Below are 16466 nucleotides of genomic sequence, written 5' to 3' on the forward strand. Positions count from 1 at the left end.
TTCTGGCAAGCAAGCTCGAGGTCACGGTGAAAAGCGCGACCGGGCTTAGGAAAGAGTCATCTGCATTGTCTTGTATATGCTACATGTATCATCCTCTCAAATAGAGGTCTTATGCGATGCAAAATGTCTGACGGCACTACCTCGTACCCAAGCCATCCTCGCAAGTTCTCTCCAACACTAGTAATTCATACTGTCTCATGCAATCGCACGGCCTTAGCCAACGCAGTATCCATGTTCTACTCAACTCTCACATCCAGTAGCGTGAACCTGCTCTTCCTTACTCAAGATATATAGGAGATCTCTTACTCCTGCTCAAGAGTGCGGAAGAAGTCCCTGAGCTCCTCAGACACCAAGTCCTTGACCTCGCCGCCGATCTTGTTGAGCTTAACGCGAAACTTGGCCGCCTCGTGCTTCGTCTCCTCCTCAATCATGCCGAAGTCGATGGAGACAGTGCTCTCCTTGCGCTCGGTGACTTCGTAGCCACCCTCCTGGACGATAGAGCTGAAGTTGCTCTTTCCACCACCGTTCCAGGCGAGGACGTTCTTGGTGCTTGATGGGACGTCAGTAAGCGCGCCAACGGTACCGATTTCGATGAGGTGAGACTTGAGCTTCTTGGGCGTAATCTCAGCGACAGCATAGGCGGAGTCCTTGGACGGCTGCAGGGACAGCAGGTAGGCGAGGAGACCAGCGATGTGAGGAGAAGCCATGGATGTACCAGAGATGGTGTTGATGGCGTACTTGCTGCCGATCCAGGTGGACTGGATGTTAAGACCCGGAGCAAAGATGTCGTTGCACTTGCCGAAGTTGGAGAAGTAAGCACGCTCATCAGCCAGAGTGGAGGCACCAACAGTGACGGCCTTCTCAGCAGCCGCGGGAGAGTACCTGCAGGAGTCGGCATTGTCGTTGCCAGCGGCGACGGCGAAGTGAATACCAGCGTCAACAGCGGCATTCACAGCTTGGTCCAGGATATCAGACTTGCCACCGCCAAGCGACATGTTGGCGGCAGAGCCCTTGAAACCCTTGCGCTTGCCCTTCTTGGCGATCGAAACCTGCTCGGTGTGCTGGACAGCGGCGTACTCGACACCCTTGACAACATCAGACATGGAGCCAGAGCCGTTGGAGCGCAAAACCTTGACGGCCTTGACGTGAGCCTTCTTCGCAACACCGTACTTCTTGCCAGCAACTGTGCCGGAGCAGTGAGTGCCGTGTCCATTGCCGTCCTCGTCCTCATCGCCTTGTGGGATAGTCTTGCCCCACGATGCACGGCCTTCGAAATCGACGTGGTCAACGTTGGTGCCAGTGTCAATAACGTAGACATCAACGCCCTCACCACCGTCGGCGGAGTACAGGTACTTGTTGAAGTTGCCGAAGGAAAGGCTATCGCGATGGGAGATACGAGCCAAACCCCATGGCGCGTTCTTCTCGATCTCGGCGTCTGAATCACCAAGAGTGTGGACTTCTTGGTCTCTCTCAATTATTTCGACCTGAAGGATAGATATCAGCATTGGCTCATATGGCGTGCTTTAGGCGGCAGGCAGCTTACGTCAGGGTGTCTACGGATCTGCTCAATCACGTCCTCATCGAAATGACCAGAGTAGCCCATCAAGCTGCCAGCGATGTTGTAGGTGTGCTTGAGGCCACTGAAGATATCATCGACCATGGGAGTCTGAGATCGCTTTCGGAGCTCAGTCTTGCGGACTTGTACATCATCGTGGATGCTCTGCACCCAGCTGTGGTGGGAAGCGGCGTGCTTCTCCGTCACATGGCTCTTGAACTTGATGATGTAGTTGTCGGCGATCTCCTTTGCATTGGTAGCTGACAAGATAGGCGCCGCATCCCTGTGGATGCTCTGGTCGAGCAAGACCGGCGAGGCTGACGCCAGCGCCGCCAGCGAGAAGCCTACGAAGCTCCTCATGATGTGATGGATGGTGTGTTGACGACAGTGAACTACAAGATGATGGTACAAAGAGAAGAAGGACGGGTTGATAAGGAAGAAGGTGTTGTAAGAGAGTTGACTGTACAGCTAGCTCGCCAGGATGATCGTGTGACTGCGAGCTATCTGCTGATAACGGAGAGAGCTGTCCTAGGCTCCTAGGCAACCGAGGACGCTCGCTCGACTGGGAAGCGCTTCGTCATGGATGCACGCTGCGGCTCGTGCAAACTTCGGCGATTCGTCACTAGCCACCCACTGTGGCGCGGCGTTTGTCGGATCACGTGCGTGTGACTGGATGTTTCACATCATCAGCAGACGTCGATGAGCATACCGATGCAGAGGTTTATGAAATATGATAAGCAAGGCATTCGGTGTGGAACATTATGTTATAGTCGTGTGCAACAGTGTTCAAGGCAGGTGCAGCCCTCAGATCCCGTGACTCTCCGCCAATCAGACGAAGCGCCTGCTCGAAACAACCCGAGCCAAACCGCCAAGCCTGAGGCTGTTCTCGAAGGCGTCCTCGATCTCACTTCGTATTCTTGTGTATATCAACATTTTGGCTAGCTGAACTTGACTTACGCCTGATGCCTCACAGTAGCTGGCTTGACATTGCCGGACCTCGAAATGAGCGAGCGACTGCTCAAGTTTCGGACAAGACCTGGCCGTAAGCATGGCCCTTCGTGTGGGCCAGACCGCTCGAGCGAGGTCTTCTACTGGTGCATCGAGAGGTCTCTCTCCGGATGAAAGATTATCACCGACGGCGGAAGCTGTTGAGCAATTCTTCTGGCGGAATACTGCCCCTCCATCGCTGGAGCTAGGCCGTCTGGCTGGTGTGGCTCATAATATTCGTCAATGTTTGCTCGACGACACCACTGCTCAGGGCACATTCCGCCATGCGACAGGCTTCGAACATGTGTTGAACGTGCTGGAGTCTGTTGGGGACGTTGATCTAGATAATTCTACAGGCGACCATGAGCAGATCACGGCATTCCTTGGCAACACGATGGGAGTATTGGCTACGGCTCTGCGGGGTCATCGTGGCAACAAGAAGTACTTCAACCAGCATCTTGATGGTTGGACGAGGTTACGAACAGCCTGTGCAGGTATGTGGGTCGCGTTCAGCAGACTCGAAGCAGCGACGATGAGACGAGAGTGCTTTTCGAGCTTGTGTAGCAGTCTTTGCCAACTAGGTCTGGACGACAAAGATTTTGAGATTTACGATCACGACCATGGCGGCGATGCAGAAAACGACAGGAACGCGAGTGCTGCTATTGTGAGGAATTCGCAAGCATTGGCCATTGCTCTCCACCTGATTTCGACTGCTGTGAATGATCACAGCAACACCTCTACGAAAGACGGGCTTGACGACCTGGCATCGAGGTTAATGATAACCCTCAGCTCTGTTGTAAGATCAAGCCTGCGGAATATGTCGTGTATCTGTCTGACGGGACTTCCGTCGGACGTCTTGGGTCTTGCACTGAACGAGACACTCTCTGGATCTGTAAGCTCAGCAGCGCACCGACTTATCTTAGATTTCGCACCCCTCGGTCTTGGCAAGGGAGAAGATGTTGCTCTTTTATTCAAGCAAGCGCACGACTCCAATCTTGCAAGAGATCTTCTCTACCACATATTGCAGGAGTCGAAAGGACCTTCATTTGTCCAATTTGATCTGACTCTGCATGGCTACTGCTCTATTGAAGTACCTAGCTTGCCTCGCGCATTTCCGCCTACGACCGGCTACTCGCTCTGTGCTTGGATACGCATCGATTCTTTCGATCGTGATTGCCACACTACCTTGTTTGGTGCTTTCGACGCTTCGCAAGCCTGCTTCATCCTTGTATACCTGGAGAAAGATAGCCACCAGCTCATTCTCCAGACATCCATTCGGTCGTCACGACCTAGCGTACGCTTCAAGTCTACGCGATTCGAGAGAGGCAAATGGTACCACGTAGCTCTAATCCACCGGAAAGCTTCAGATGGCAAGAGCAGCCCGGCTGCACTATTTGTGAATGGCGACTTCGCCGAACAGATGAAGTGCGCTTATCCAGAGACGCCTGCTCCATTGGACGAGGAAGATAACACCGCCTCACCAGGCCTCGCACGATCAGCTTCGACAGTCAGTCGAACGAAGCCCGTACAGGCTTTCTTTGGCACGCCTCTTGATCTAGCTTCGCGCGTAGGTGGTGGACAGATCACATCCCACTGGAGTCTAGCAAGCGCCCATCTATATGCCTCACCTATTACCGATGAGTTTATTGCCGTGCTTTACCGACTCTCGCCACGATATACTGGTAACATGCAAGATTGCTTGGGACCACTCCTGACGTATCGTGCCTCCGCTGAACTGAATCGATACAACGAGCTCCTTCACCCAGACAAATCCGAGAAGTCTGACATTCTTACTGCCACTGAATCCAAGGGTAGCGACGTCGTGCCGGAGAGTCGTCTGGTGTTGAGTATTGCCGCTTCTGCCATCATCGATCTTGATGGTGACGGCACCAATTATCACTTCTCACCTAATGGCCTCGAGAGGAAGGCATCGGCGCGGTATCAACAGCTTCAGCAGAAAACCCAGGCTATCGCGATAAATATGGCTGTACCTACTATCAATGAAGCGATCAGTAGATCATACGGCACAGGCCTGCTGATTGGTGATCCTGTAGTTGTCGTCCCACGATCACTAGACGATGCAGCCTGGTCTCTGGCGGGTTGTATGCCACTGGTCGTTGGACTTCTGGAACAAGCAAAGACGAAGTCAGCTTTCTTGCAAGGCGTCAAGATCTACTGCGGCATGATCTCCGATAATTGGCGCATCAGCGAGGCGATGGAGAAAGACAGCGGCTTCGGTCTACTATCTGTAATCATTCGAGAAAAGTTGGCCATGGACAACAGTGTCTCAAGCAACGTACTATCGCGCAAACCCTCGCAGATGCTCCCTTTCGAGGATCGACAATCTCTTCCCCGCGAGTTACTGGAGCTGATACTGGACTTTGTTGGCTACCGTTCCTCTCGGCCTGACGATAGCATGATCGTGAACGCCATGGCGTATAGAGTACTCCTGGTAGACTACGACACCTTCAGACGAGGCGATAGCGTAACTCAACAGCTCTACTATGATCAATTTGCTCACTTCGTCAGCCAGAACAGGCATCATGCTTTCAATGCTAAAAGGCTGATACGAATGCGGGTTGTCAGGAAGCTGATCGAGGCTATGAAATGCGAGGACATATCCAAAGAGACGGTTGAGCCGCTCATGGCAGCAATGAAAGCACTGCTCGATAGCCCAGCTGCTGCGCCACTCCACAGAGACCTGGCAATGTTCGTAGCATATGGGCTGCAAGACGAGCGAGCTGCGGCACCTCGTGCTATGCGCAATCTGGCTAGCGTGGTACATTTGCGACAAAGAGCTGCTTCATGGGCGAGACATGCCAAGGGGTCGCGTCCGAGCACACCTGGTGGTGCTCCACCAACATCAACTACGAGCCTTACTCGTGCCGAACTTGCAGTGCACGTCCTGCAGCTGCTTACAGACATAGTCTCCGATCCCAACAATGCGGCTGCCACGAGGCGTTTCAACCGGGTTGTACCAAATAGATGGCTCTTGCATCTCCTAGCAGAAAATCAAGCTCGAGTTGTCGAGTCGGTCACAAGGCTGATTTCCCGGTCGATGGCAGCACTTGGAAGCGAATTCAAAACCGCCTTTGCCGATCGAAATACTGGTTGGACAACACTCAAAAGTCGCCTCAAACCTCATTGGCGCTCGGAGACTGTATGGATTGCATGTTTTGCAATGCTTCTTGGCCGAGATATGCCATCAGTGCCCACTGGCGGACCACTAACCGTCTTCACACTCCTAGAGGCCCTCGCAGTGGGAGCTGATACTGCCGTGGTTCACCCAGAAGTCATGCCAACCATCATGGCATTGCTTGAAGCTGGCCTGAAGACTGTGGTCAAGGACGACTACGAGCACAGTGCTAATGAGACTAGCCTCTTGAAGGCAGCGATCCAGTTCTTCAGCGAACTGTATACAAGAAGCGAGGCCTTTCTGACTTATGCTGTTTCGAGCCGGTACATTCAGGATATCTTATTTGTGCTCTTCCCGGTCCTCGTTGGCTCGGATAGATTGGCAGCTGCCACCGAACTCGAAGCTGAAAAAGATGCGCTCTCCTTCAACGGCCAGGAAGTCAAGCTGCGTCCACACTCCCGGTCGCTGGGCGAGAGGCCACCGTCGATACGCAGTGTCACGATCGAAGACGATAAACGCACGCCTTCTCCATTGCCAAAAGCTCGCGTTGAAGGGCCAAGACGCCTGTCGTCCTTCGTGATGGTAACGCCGGTGGCTGAGATGGCGAAATTCACGACCGCGCTCGCACCCGTGAAGTCTGAGCCTCTACAGATGAATCTTGGGAATGACCTTGTCGAGAGTCTGCTTGAGGTTGCGCTAAGTCTGTTCATTGACCTCATATGCAACAAGAAAGACTTCCAGGGTATTGGGTTGTTCCTCAAAGTACCACCTGGTTTCCGCGAACATCAGGCATACTTCGAGTCTTATGTTCTCACCAACGGTCTGTCCGAGCTTTGGAATCATCTCAAGCTCAATCAGAATCTGCTGTGTGAGGTAAGAGTCCTGACCAACTTGGCGAGGTACTCTCAACACATTGCTGAAGCAGTATTCGAGGGTTGGTTCATCGATGGCGCTAAAGCAGGTATGTGCCGCTTGTGTAGATCTGATATTGTGATGACTCACGCTAACGTCTCCTACAGCACTGGACTTCACAGGTCAGATCTTAGAGTATCTCCAACAGCCTGATGTTGCCGAGAGCAAGTCAGTAAGACTTTGCAGCCAACACATCAGCGTGATTCGAGTTGTATTTCTCCGGGTGACACTATGGCGACTTTCTGAGCTCAGCGAGTCAAGCGATGAAACCGAAGTAGTGAAATTCCTGGACCAGATGAACTACTGGCAGATGATTCTCTTCTCAGTCGAGAACCAAGAAACTCTCTTCATCAGACTAATATGTTACCTTTTGTATATCAAGCTCATCAGCCAAGCCACCGCGGTACGACTTGCGGCTGCGAGACTGTGGAGGACGATTTTGGTGCAGAAGCCAACAACTTCGGCCACATTGTTAACGTTCGTCATGGGTGCTGAGAAGCGACATTTGTCTACAGGCTTTATGAAGTTGGCGGAACTGGATGACGAAGAGTTTATTGTGTGGATCGATGAGAATAGAAACGAACTCGATGGTGCCTTCCTGAAGACGTTGAGTCGACCGTGGGAGGATTTCGTGCAGGAAGAAAATGCCAGAAATGCTCAGATCGCACAGAGCCGACTCGACAAGCGGAAGGAGAGGCTGCGGCAATGGCATGCGGAGGAGGCTGCAGCAGATGATGCCATACATCGACTGGAGGTCTCTACTTCACACTGGAGAGCCAATGTCCACGCGCAAGAGCGCCTCAAGCTCGCGCGAGCGGTCCAAGACCAGCAGGAGAATGTCGGTAATCTCTTTACTAACTTTGCGGATCTAGAAGAAAGCGTCCGACGGCCGTGCGGACTCGAGCCTGCGGTAGAAGACAATGTGACGTGGCAGCTGGACGAGACAGAGGCTGTGAATCGCATGCGAGGTCGACTGATTCGAGACAAGGCTCGAAGAGAAGTCGTGCAACCGCGACGTAAAGCCAGTGAACAACATATGGCGAACGGCAAGCTCACAATCAACACTCATTTGGTGCCCGGTCCTGTATCAGACAATATGCTATCGCCATATCCCGCGAGCCCGATGTCCGCGGGTCTGGGAGAAGTACAGAACGGGCAAGGCAGAGCACGAGCAGATTCGACCTCGAATTCGCAATTGCTGGATGGTGGCTTCGAGATAGTTGATGATCCAAACGAAGCAGAGGATGGCGTGATCGAAGACAAGAACAGGAAGATCATGAAAAGTCTTCAGCGCGGTGACATGGTGCAACAGCTCTACAACATATCCCGGATCATTGGCCTCGAAGCTTGTGAAGGCTTATTGATTGTGGGCAAGAACTTGTTGTACCTGCAGGACAACTACTTCCAGCGATCCGATGGTGAGATCGTTGGCGCCACGGAAGCTCCGGAAGACGAACGTGATCCTTACGTTCAGCTCATCTCGGGCAAGGACGTTGGTGTCCAGCGTACGAAACACAGCATCGGCGACTCGGAGACTCGGCACTGGACATGGTCAGAAGTGCTGAGTGTGTCGAAGAGGCGATTCCTGTTTCGAGACGTTTCGGTCGAAGTCTTCTTCACGGACGGCAGGAGTTACCTGCTCACTTGCATCTCTGTCAAGTCGCGGGACGATCTCTATGGCGCCATCGTTAGTCGAGCACCACACGTACACAGTAGCTCGGCAGTCCTGTCAGAAGATGCCTGGAGGCTCGACAATCTGGTCAACCCACAAGAGGTCCCGCAGTCGCTTGGGACACGATTTGCGGCTGCCTTCAACAATACTCCAACGTACACTGCGACGAAGAAGTGGGCAAAGGGTGAGATGAGCAACTTTCAATATCTCATGCTAATCAATACCATGGCTGGCCGTACATTCAACGATCTCACGCAGTATCCTGTATTTCCATGGGTGCTGGCAGACTACACTAGCGAAGAGCTTGACTTGGACGATCCAAAGACGTTCCGCGACCTCTCGAAGCCGATGGGCTGCCAGACGTCATCTCGAGAGGCAGAGTATCGAGACAGATACCAGCAATTCGCCGAGATGCTGGACGGAGCGGATCCACCTTTCCACTACGGCACGCACTATTCATCTGCTATGATTGTGGCTTCGTACCTCATAAGACTTCAGCCGTTTGTGCAGTCATACCTCTTGCTGCAAGGCGGAAGCTTCGATCATGCAGATCGGCTTTTCGACTCCATTGGCAAGGCATGGCTGTCGGCTTCGCGGGACAACATGACTGATGTGCGTGAGCTCATACCAGAGTTCTATTTCCTGCCCGAGTTCTTGGTCAACCTCAACGGCTATAACTTCGGCACAAAACAAGCAGATGGCGGGGAAGTCAATAATGTGTTCCTGCCTCCATGGGCGAAGGGTAGTCCGTACATCTTCGTCACTAAGCACAGAGAGGCGCTGGAAAGTCCGTACGTGAGTGAGCATCTGCACCAATGGATCGATCTGGTGTTTGGCTTCAAGCAACGAGGCACCGCTGCTGTTGAAGCTACCAACGTCTTCACGCACTTGAGCTATCAAGGCGCGAAAGATCTGGACACAATTAGCGACCCTATGGAGCGACTCGCAACAATAGGCGTCATCCACTCGTTCGGTCAGACACCCTTCCAAGTCTTTCAGCGACCACATCCGTCACGAGAAGCAAGCAAGCACGTCGTAGCAAGACTAGACGCTCTCGCCGAATCGCTCGTGCGGCTACCGGACCCTCTGTTCGAAAGTGACGAGAGCGTGCGCAACCTGACCTTTTCCGAAGCGCAAGGGAGACTACTCTGTGCCGGCTATGGCCGTCTCGAGCTTGCGCCACGGCACGATCGCTTCGTGCAATGGGGTTTCGCAGATAACTCGATTCGATTCTTCTCCTCCAACACCAAGCGTTCTCTGGGTCTGTACGAGAATGCACACATAGGACCAGTGACCACCGCCACATTCGCGGACAGCAAAACCTTGATCACAGCAGGAGCGGACTGTACAATTGGCGTCTGGCGCCTCAGCGCTTCACGAGACCTCATAGACATGCACCTCAAAACCCACCTTTTCGGCCACCGTACGGCCGTGAAACACCTCGCCGCCAGCCGAGTCTTCAGCACACTCCTTAGCGCCTCAGCTGATGGCCAAGTGATAGTCTGGGGCCTGAACAAACTCCTTCCCATCCGCGTCTTACTACCAGCCGGTAGTGCACCGATCCAAGCTTGCAGGGTGAGCAATACAACCGGCCACTTTCTCCTGGCCCGAGGTTCCAATCTCCTTCTCTATACCCTCAACGGCCATCTTCTACTTGACCAGAACATCTGCTCCGATCATGCCTCAGACACTATAACGACATGTGCCTTTTACGAACCTCCTGGGTCAGAGTACACATCCCGTATACTCATCTTCACAGGCCATACGCACGGCGTGGCTAATATATGGACGTTGACAAATCTAGACGACGGGACGTGGTATCTGCAGCTCGTGAAGAGGATGAGTCATGTAGATGGCCATCGCGAGGACGGCGGGAATGTGAGCGCGAGTATTACTGCGATTCTGCCGTTGCCGAACGCCGTGTATACTGGTGATGAGGCGGGGAGGGTGTGGGAATGGGATTGTGTTGTTCGATCGGCTAGTATGAGTACGAGGGGACGATAAGTTGTTGTGGTTAATAGGTATTGATGCGGTGTCATATCGTATCCTATCCAGCTAGATCATGTGCAGAACGATCGTCATCCAGCAGCCAGCCTACTCAACCGCTCGCTCACACCCTCCACTAACGCCGTTTCCCGCTCCAACAACATCCTGACTTCCTCCAATTTCCGCATCTTAAAAGCATTACCCTGTGCGCTCGCATTGACTTCCTGCTCAGCACCGGCTTGTGCCTCCTCTGATCTCCTGCTTACCTCCTCGACCTGCGCCTTCAAACGTTCCTGTAGATCCTGTACAGCCTCGAATCGTGCAATCAGGGTACCAGCTTCCTTGTGCACGCGCTCATGACCTTCGTCTTCGGGATCCTCGTGCTGCTGCTCCCGCTCCTCAGCATCCTGCCATGAATTATCCATATGCAGAATCCTGCTCGGACGAGTCGGCGCCTGCGGTCTTACGGGACCTTGCACCCCGGCCACCTTCGTTGAAGAACCCGTATCATGCGAAGCGGATCCCGCAGCAGCAAGACTCTCCCACACCCTCTCCACCTCAGCCGCAAACCCTTTCTCCTTAACACTCAGCTCCTTGCCGCCCAACCCCGCCATCTTCTTCCTCAGTACCTCGACCCTATCTCTGAGTTGTGTGGTCCGATTCCTGGAAGCACGGACACGGTCTTCCATAGCCTTGCCACCTGTGACGCCGCCTGTGAGCGCGACTTGTGTATCGTCCTGCCCCTCGTCGTTCTCGCCACCGACCACCACATCGACTTTGCCCGCGATTTCATTGACACGGCGTACTTGATCCCGGACTTCAGACCGCATACGTTCGCATCTCCTGAACAGATCTGCGGCCGCTAAGCCCAGCTTATGCGTCTCTGCGCTGAGGATACGATGGGCTTCTGTCATTACTTGTAGCGTAGCAGAAGAGTAGCGAACTTGACCTTTGAGGTCTGAGCCTAGGAGGCGTTTGTCGTGAGCGGTTTTGATTAACTGTGGAAGGGCGGAGGTGGCGTAGAACGCTTCTGCGGGCTGATATGGTGACCGTGATTCCGGAGCGGGCAGAGTAGCAGCTACCTCGTCGGGTGCGTAGGGATGCGCGGCTTGCTCGTGTGGAACGTCGAGGAGTGCGAGGGAGGGTGTGTTCATGGCGCTCGTCAAGACTGCTACGCCGCCGAGATTCAACGGGTCGTAGACAGCTATGGCGGTGTTGACACCTCGCTCGGCGTTTGTGGGCATTGCGATAAGAGATGTGAGAGTTGTAGAAGCGGAATCGAGAAGCACTCGCAGTCGAAAGTTCAAGCCCTCGGGTGAAGGAGCGCAAAACTCATCGTCCAGGAGAGTGGTCCACGGCTTGAAGTCCAGATGCACAACGCCGGCAGGTGTAGTGACAAAGACTTCTTGACGGTCATTGGGTGAAGCGGTGAAAGTGGAACAGCCGTCAGGGTCGATGTTGGCGGTAGACAGATCCAGTGTCTCAAATAACAAGAGATCATTTCCGATCTCCCCATCGTCGAATGTGAAAGCTCTCGAGCGCTTCGAAGGCAGCCATTCAGCTTCCACGCCATCCAGGTCGAGACAGATGTGGACTTTGCTGTTGCTGGTCGCTAAGCAGACCACGCCTACGCTTAGCCCTTCTGCAGCCGGCACATCATCATCCTCCTCATCGTACATGTCGTCCTCGTCGATTTTTGGTGCGATGACATGGATGTCGGTGATCTCGCCACTTTCGATGTCGGTAGTCATGTAGAAAGGTCCTTGCAGCTTCGGCAAAATGCCAGGCGTTTCAGGTCGACTGTACACCTCCATCGTCTCGTACTCGCTGGGACCAGGGAGAACCATGGCATCCTGAGCATCGAGCTCTGCCAACCAAGTAGTCTGCTGATTCGCGACTCTCCTCTCTGCTTCCGTGGCCTCGTTGTCGGCATTTGCAGCTCGCATCCTCGAAACCACACTTGTGCTGAGACTTGGTAGCATGCTGGCTGGCGCACGCCATTTGCTTGGCAAGAACGGACATAATGCGTACACATCACCCTCTGTCATGGCCACCCACAAAGTCATGCTTGACCAGCCATGCTCCTCGTCTGTGCCTTGTCCACCAAAACAAGCAGCCGCGACCTGCATCTCCACATCATCTGGCGAGAAGCCATTGCTCACGCCATACTTGCTCGCGCTAAGATCTGCTCGAGTATCGGCAGCATTGGCGAGCTTCTTCAAGTCCACAGCCAAAGATGGCTCATCGAAGGTGGAGCGGTTGTCGCGATCCAGCTCCCATAGTCGCACACAGGCGTCCTTGGTGACCGTGACCAGACCACTGCCCGTTGATGACAGCGGATGCCAGACGGCGGAGACGATAGGTGCCTGCTCTAGAACATGCGCCGTTGGGCCGACCTGGAAGCACTTCATACGTAGTGGTGTGGTGTCGCCGGAGTTTAGATGTGACGAGGCCGGCAGTATCCCAATATGACATGTATGCGATGTGACAAGCGCAATGAAGTCGCCACTCGGTGAGACAACCAGCTGCTGTATGGGGCGAGAGACAGGCGTCTTGAGCAGGCGATATAGCTGTCCCGTCTCGTCCTCCACATCGTCCCCACCCTCCCCCTCGTCATCCGCATGCTTCAGTAAGGCCAAGTCACTCCATCTCAGCTCATTCCCCACCGCGATAAAGATCTCTGTGCCGCGGTGGGCGAGCTTGCGCAGTGATCCTTCTGGGCGAAGACCAGGCGTTTGCGGTGCTTTGGAGCGACCATTGTGTTGGAACAGTTGGTGGCCGGGAGAGGGGCGGGACAGCCAGCGAGGTGTCCGCGCGATTATCTTCACCATCTTGGTCGACTTTCTACCTCCTTACAGCTCCATTGCGTGGTGGTAAAGACCTTCGCTTGCTACTTCAGGAAGTCTGGCGCGTACCTTTGCTTGGACCCGCGTCAAGCTCCGCTTAGTCACCCGCTAACCATTCACCTTCACCTTCACCTTCACCTTCACCTTCACATGCACCTATCAAACACGCTGACCAGTGCGACAAATCCATATCCAGCACCATGGCGCCCTTTCAAATGCGCAACACAGTCGAGCGACTAGACCGACCCTCCTCCTACGCCATGAGCAAGGTACCACCCCTCCCAAACCTTCCCCATCAGTACCTACTAACACACATGCCCTCACAGTACAAAAAACGCCGCCGCCCCAACAACGACCAACCCAACACCCGCGCTCCCTCCCCCGACCTCGAAGAGAAACTCTCCACAGCGACAACCCTCTACATCGGCAACCTCTCCTTCTACACCACCGAAGAGCAAATCCACCACCTCTTCAGCAAATGCGGCGAGCTCAAACGCCTCGTAATGGGTCTCGACCGCTTCACCAAAACACCCTGTGGGTTTTGCTTCGTGGAGTACTACACTCACTCTGATGCGCTAGATTGTCTGAAGTATGTCGGAGGCACGAAGTTGGATGAGAGGATTATCCGGTGTGATTTGGATGAGGGTTTTAGTGAGGGCAGACAGTATGGGAGGGGAAAGTCGGGCGGGCAGGTGAGGGATGAGTATCGGGAGGAGTTTGATCCGGGAAGGGGTGGGTTTGGGAAGAATGTTAGGGAGCAGGAGGCTTATGGAGCAGAGTATGCGCAAGGTCAGTGAGGTGGGTTTGGCGTCCTATTGTGCTTTTTACTGGGAGCATAGCGATGGTGTTAGTGGCGTTTATATGAGCCTGCTGTCTGCTGGTATGCTAGCACAGCAGCGAATCTTGCTATCTAACGATGTATACTGGTGTACTATCTATGAGTCTAGCTCTAGTAAGATCTGTACCATCTAAGTCTGACCATGAACATGGCGACACCATCTCTTGTGCTCACACATCACTGTGCGCACAGGGGTCTACTTCTACTCCGCCTTCTGCTTCCTCACAAACTCCTCGACGACCTCATTCAACCACCACAGGTGGATCCTCCCATCACCAGTCAGTTCAGGATGGAAAGCCGTCCCAAACACATTACCCTGCTTCACAGCAACAATGTCTCCCTCCTCTCCCAGATCCTCGGCCGTAACAGTCTTATCCCGAAGTGCCTTCGCACGACCAGGCAGACGACCCAAAATCTCTACTTCCTGAGAAACAGACGTCTCGGACTTAGAGGCAACGAGCACCTTCTCAACCACAGGCGCACGAATGAAAACCGAGTGGAAAGATCCCTCACCCCTTCCAAGAAAACTCCCAAGATCAAGCTCCGCTTCAAAACTCTCCACCTGCCGCCCAAAATAATTCCTCTGCACCCTAACATCCAACCCCCCAATCAACTCGGTCCCTCTCCCCCTCCCCTCATCCTTTCCCTGCGAAGCACTCACCGCTTCCTCAGCAAGCAGAATCAGACCGGCGCAAGTACCCCAGACGGGCCGGCATCTGACTTTCACGAAGTCGCGAAGAGGGTCGAGGAGGCCTGTGCGGGCTGCTATGAGGGAGATACTTGTGCTTTCGCCTCCCGGGAGGACGAGGGCGGCGCATTTTGAGAGTTGGTAAGGGGTACGGACTTCGGTTATGTGGATGAGGAGGGGGTCTGCGGTGGCGGAGGGATGAGACTTGACACCTACCTCTGGTCCAGATTGGCCGATGCCTGGAGTACGGACTGTGGCGGATGCAAGTTTCACGCCGACAGCATGCTCGTGCTGATGCTCCTCATTCTGTGGCATCTGCGAGTCCTCACCTCCACGTCTTGAGGCCATGTCTGTCACGCCACCTTGTCGCGGCTGACTCGCCTCCCATTCCTCACCGGCGGCAGCCACCCAACGTGCTTGCAGCTCATCCGCGGCCTGGCGCAGGAGCTTGATGTGCTCCACGAAAGCGCCTTGGAGTGCGAGAACGCCTACGGTGAGTCCCGGCATCCTCTATCCGGCGATTTCGGTTTGGAAGACGAGGAGCTCTACTACCGGGTTTGGTGCGATACCAAGGCGAAGGACAGCGGCGTTTCTTCTGGACGAGTGGGACGACCAGCGGCGTGGCAGTGTCACGTTGTAGTGCCAGGCCCTTGGTACTACAAACCCACCAGCGCGCCCGTGGTTCTCGTTCGAACAGCGTGACAGTCCTCTGGTAGCTGAAAGCCTCAATTCCTGGATCCGATATGCGGGCGGCTTCCTGAAAGCGTGGCCTCAGCGTGGCAGACGTGGCGTCCTGCTTACAATCGGCAACAGCTCCACTGGTCGGCCTCGCAAGATATCACTTCGCCGCCGGCATACGCAGGACCGTTTCTCAACTCTTGCTTACCACTCCACAGTCCGACGAGAGTCCCAGTGCAAGCAAGCTTACCGCCTCGCCTCGACGTCCAGATAGGAAAGATGGGCGCTACGTTGATATCCGAAAAGAGAAATTGATGGGCCCGCCTAGAAACTGGCAGTTGCCGAAAGTGGATAAGAAAGCACGTGAGAAATGATGATGTAGGCCCGGGGAGTGCAGATTCCTAAGTCGAGCAGTGCGCAGGGAAGTGAATCTCCACTGCTTGGCCGTTGCAACGGGCGCGAATTACGGTGTTCTGCTTGATATCTTTCGCGCGAAAGGAACCCGATCTCGAGAAAGACTGGCTTGCGTTGGCTTCCCGAACCTTACACAGCAAAGGCGGTCCTTAGGCCGAGATCTGCACTGCGCATGCACTGCGCGCGCAAACAGCAGTGATTACAGTACCAAAACAGCAGCAGAGCCTCAAAGGATTCCCCCGCTACTGTCATGCAATCCTTCGTGGGAGGCCTGATGCGTGAGTTGTGGATTCCTCTTCAGCTTGGGGCCAGCTTACGAGGCGGTGTCGATGTTGTGGAGGCTCCAACGAAAGAATCTCCACTCCCCAACTGCGCAATCCTAGGCATTCATATCTCGTCTGTCGTGTACTCGTATTAATGCTTGTAGTAGTAGGCTCCTCTTATGCGAGTGATAGGCGAGCAGTGGGCTGACAGGACAGGAGCTGACTTTCTGACTCGGGGAATCATTTCCGCAGGAGCGAAGTCGCTGCGGCCCTGCGCAATTGTCTCGTATGCCGAGACGTTGCTAAACGAGAGCTCACCTGAGCGAAGCTGATTATCGCAGGCCAGAGGGACTTTGGCGACTACTTGGCCTCGTACCACAGATAGTCCAGCTCGCTTCCCTCGCGCCAATGGTTACAGCCATGTAGGGAAGGAATTCACGTGACTATGATGCTGAGTGACGGCGAAGATGACTGCTCGCCACATGGAGATG

General features: G+C 54.2%; 5 protein-coding genes across 5 annotated transcripts; 2 read left to right on the forward strand and 3 right to left on the reverse strand.

Moving 5' to 3' along the window:
* Positions 1-302: 302 nt before the first annotated feature.
* On the reverse strand, positions 303-1915 carry PRB1 (proteinase B; the record flags this gene model as incomplete). The annotated part of the gene is made up of 2 exons (XM_064837191.1): positions 303-1484; positions 1544-1915. The coding sequence occupies 2 exons, from the start codon at positions 1913-1915 to the stop codon at positions 303-305; spliced, it is 1554 nt and encodes a 517-aa protein (XP_064695150.1).
* A 688-nt stretch (positions 1916-2603) lies between these two features.
* BPH1 (beige protein-like 1) lies at positions 2604-10266 on the forward strand (the record flags this gene model as incomplete). The annotated part of the gene is made up of 2 exons (XM_064837192.1): positions 2604-6639; positions 6698-10266. 2 exons carry the CDS (start codon positions 2604-2606, stop codon positions 10264-10266), a joined length of 7605 nt encoding a protein of 2534 aa, XP_064695151.1.
* A 74-nt stretch (positions 10267-10340) lies between these two features.
* On the reverse strand, positions 10341-13079 carry LTS14_004491 (uncharacterized protein; the record flags this gene model as incomplete). Its single annotated transcript, XM_064837193.1, has 1 exon — positions 10341-13079. The coding sequence occupies one exon, from the start codon at positions 13077-13079 to the stop codon at positions 10341-10343; it is 2739 nt and encodes a 912-aa protein (XP_064695152.1).
* Positions 13080-13294: 215 nt separating this feature from the next.
* On the forward strand, positions 13295-13891 carry CBC2 (nuclear cap binding complex subunit; the record flags this gene model as incomplete). The annotated part of the gene is made up of 2 exons (XM_064837194.1): positions 13295-13363; positions 13421-13891. 2 exons carry the CDS (start codon positions 13295-13297, stop codon positions 13889-13891), a joined length of 540 nt encoding a protein of 179 aa, XP_064695153.1.
* Positions 13892-14134: 243 nt separating this feature from the next.
* SNO1 (Senecionine N-oxygenase) lies at positions 14135-15127 on the reverse strand (the record flags this gene model as incomplete). The annotated part of the gene is made up of 2 exons (XM_064837195.1): positions 14135-14494; positions 14594-15127. The coding sequence occupies 2 exons, from the start codon at positions 15125-15127 to the stop codon at positions 14135-14137; spliced, it is 894 nt and encodes a 297-aa protein (XP_064695154.1).
* Between the last annotated feature and the right edge of the window lie 1339 nt (positions 15128-16466).

This window comes from Recurvomyces mirabilis, assembly GCF_035927965.1.
Source record: "Recurvomyces mirabilis strain CCFEE 5264 chromosome Unknown scaffold_10, whole genome shotgun sequence".
Taxonomy (NCBI): Eukaryota; Fungi; Ascomycota; class Dothideomycetes; order Mycosphaerellales; family Teratosphaeriaceae; genus Recurvomyces; species Recurvomyces mirabilis.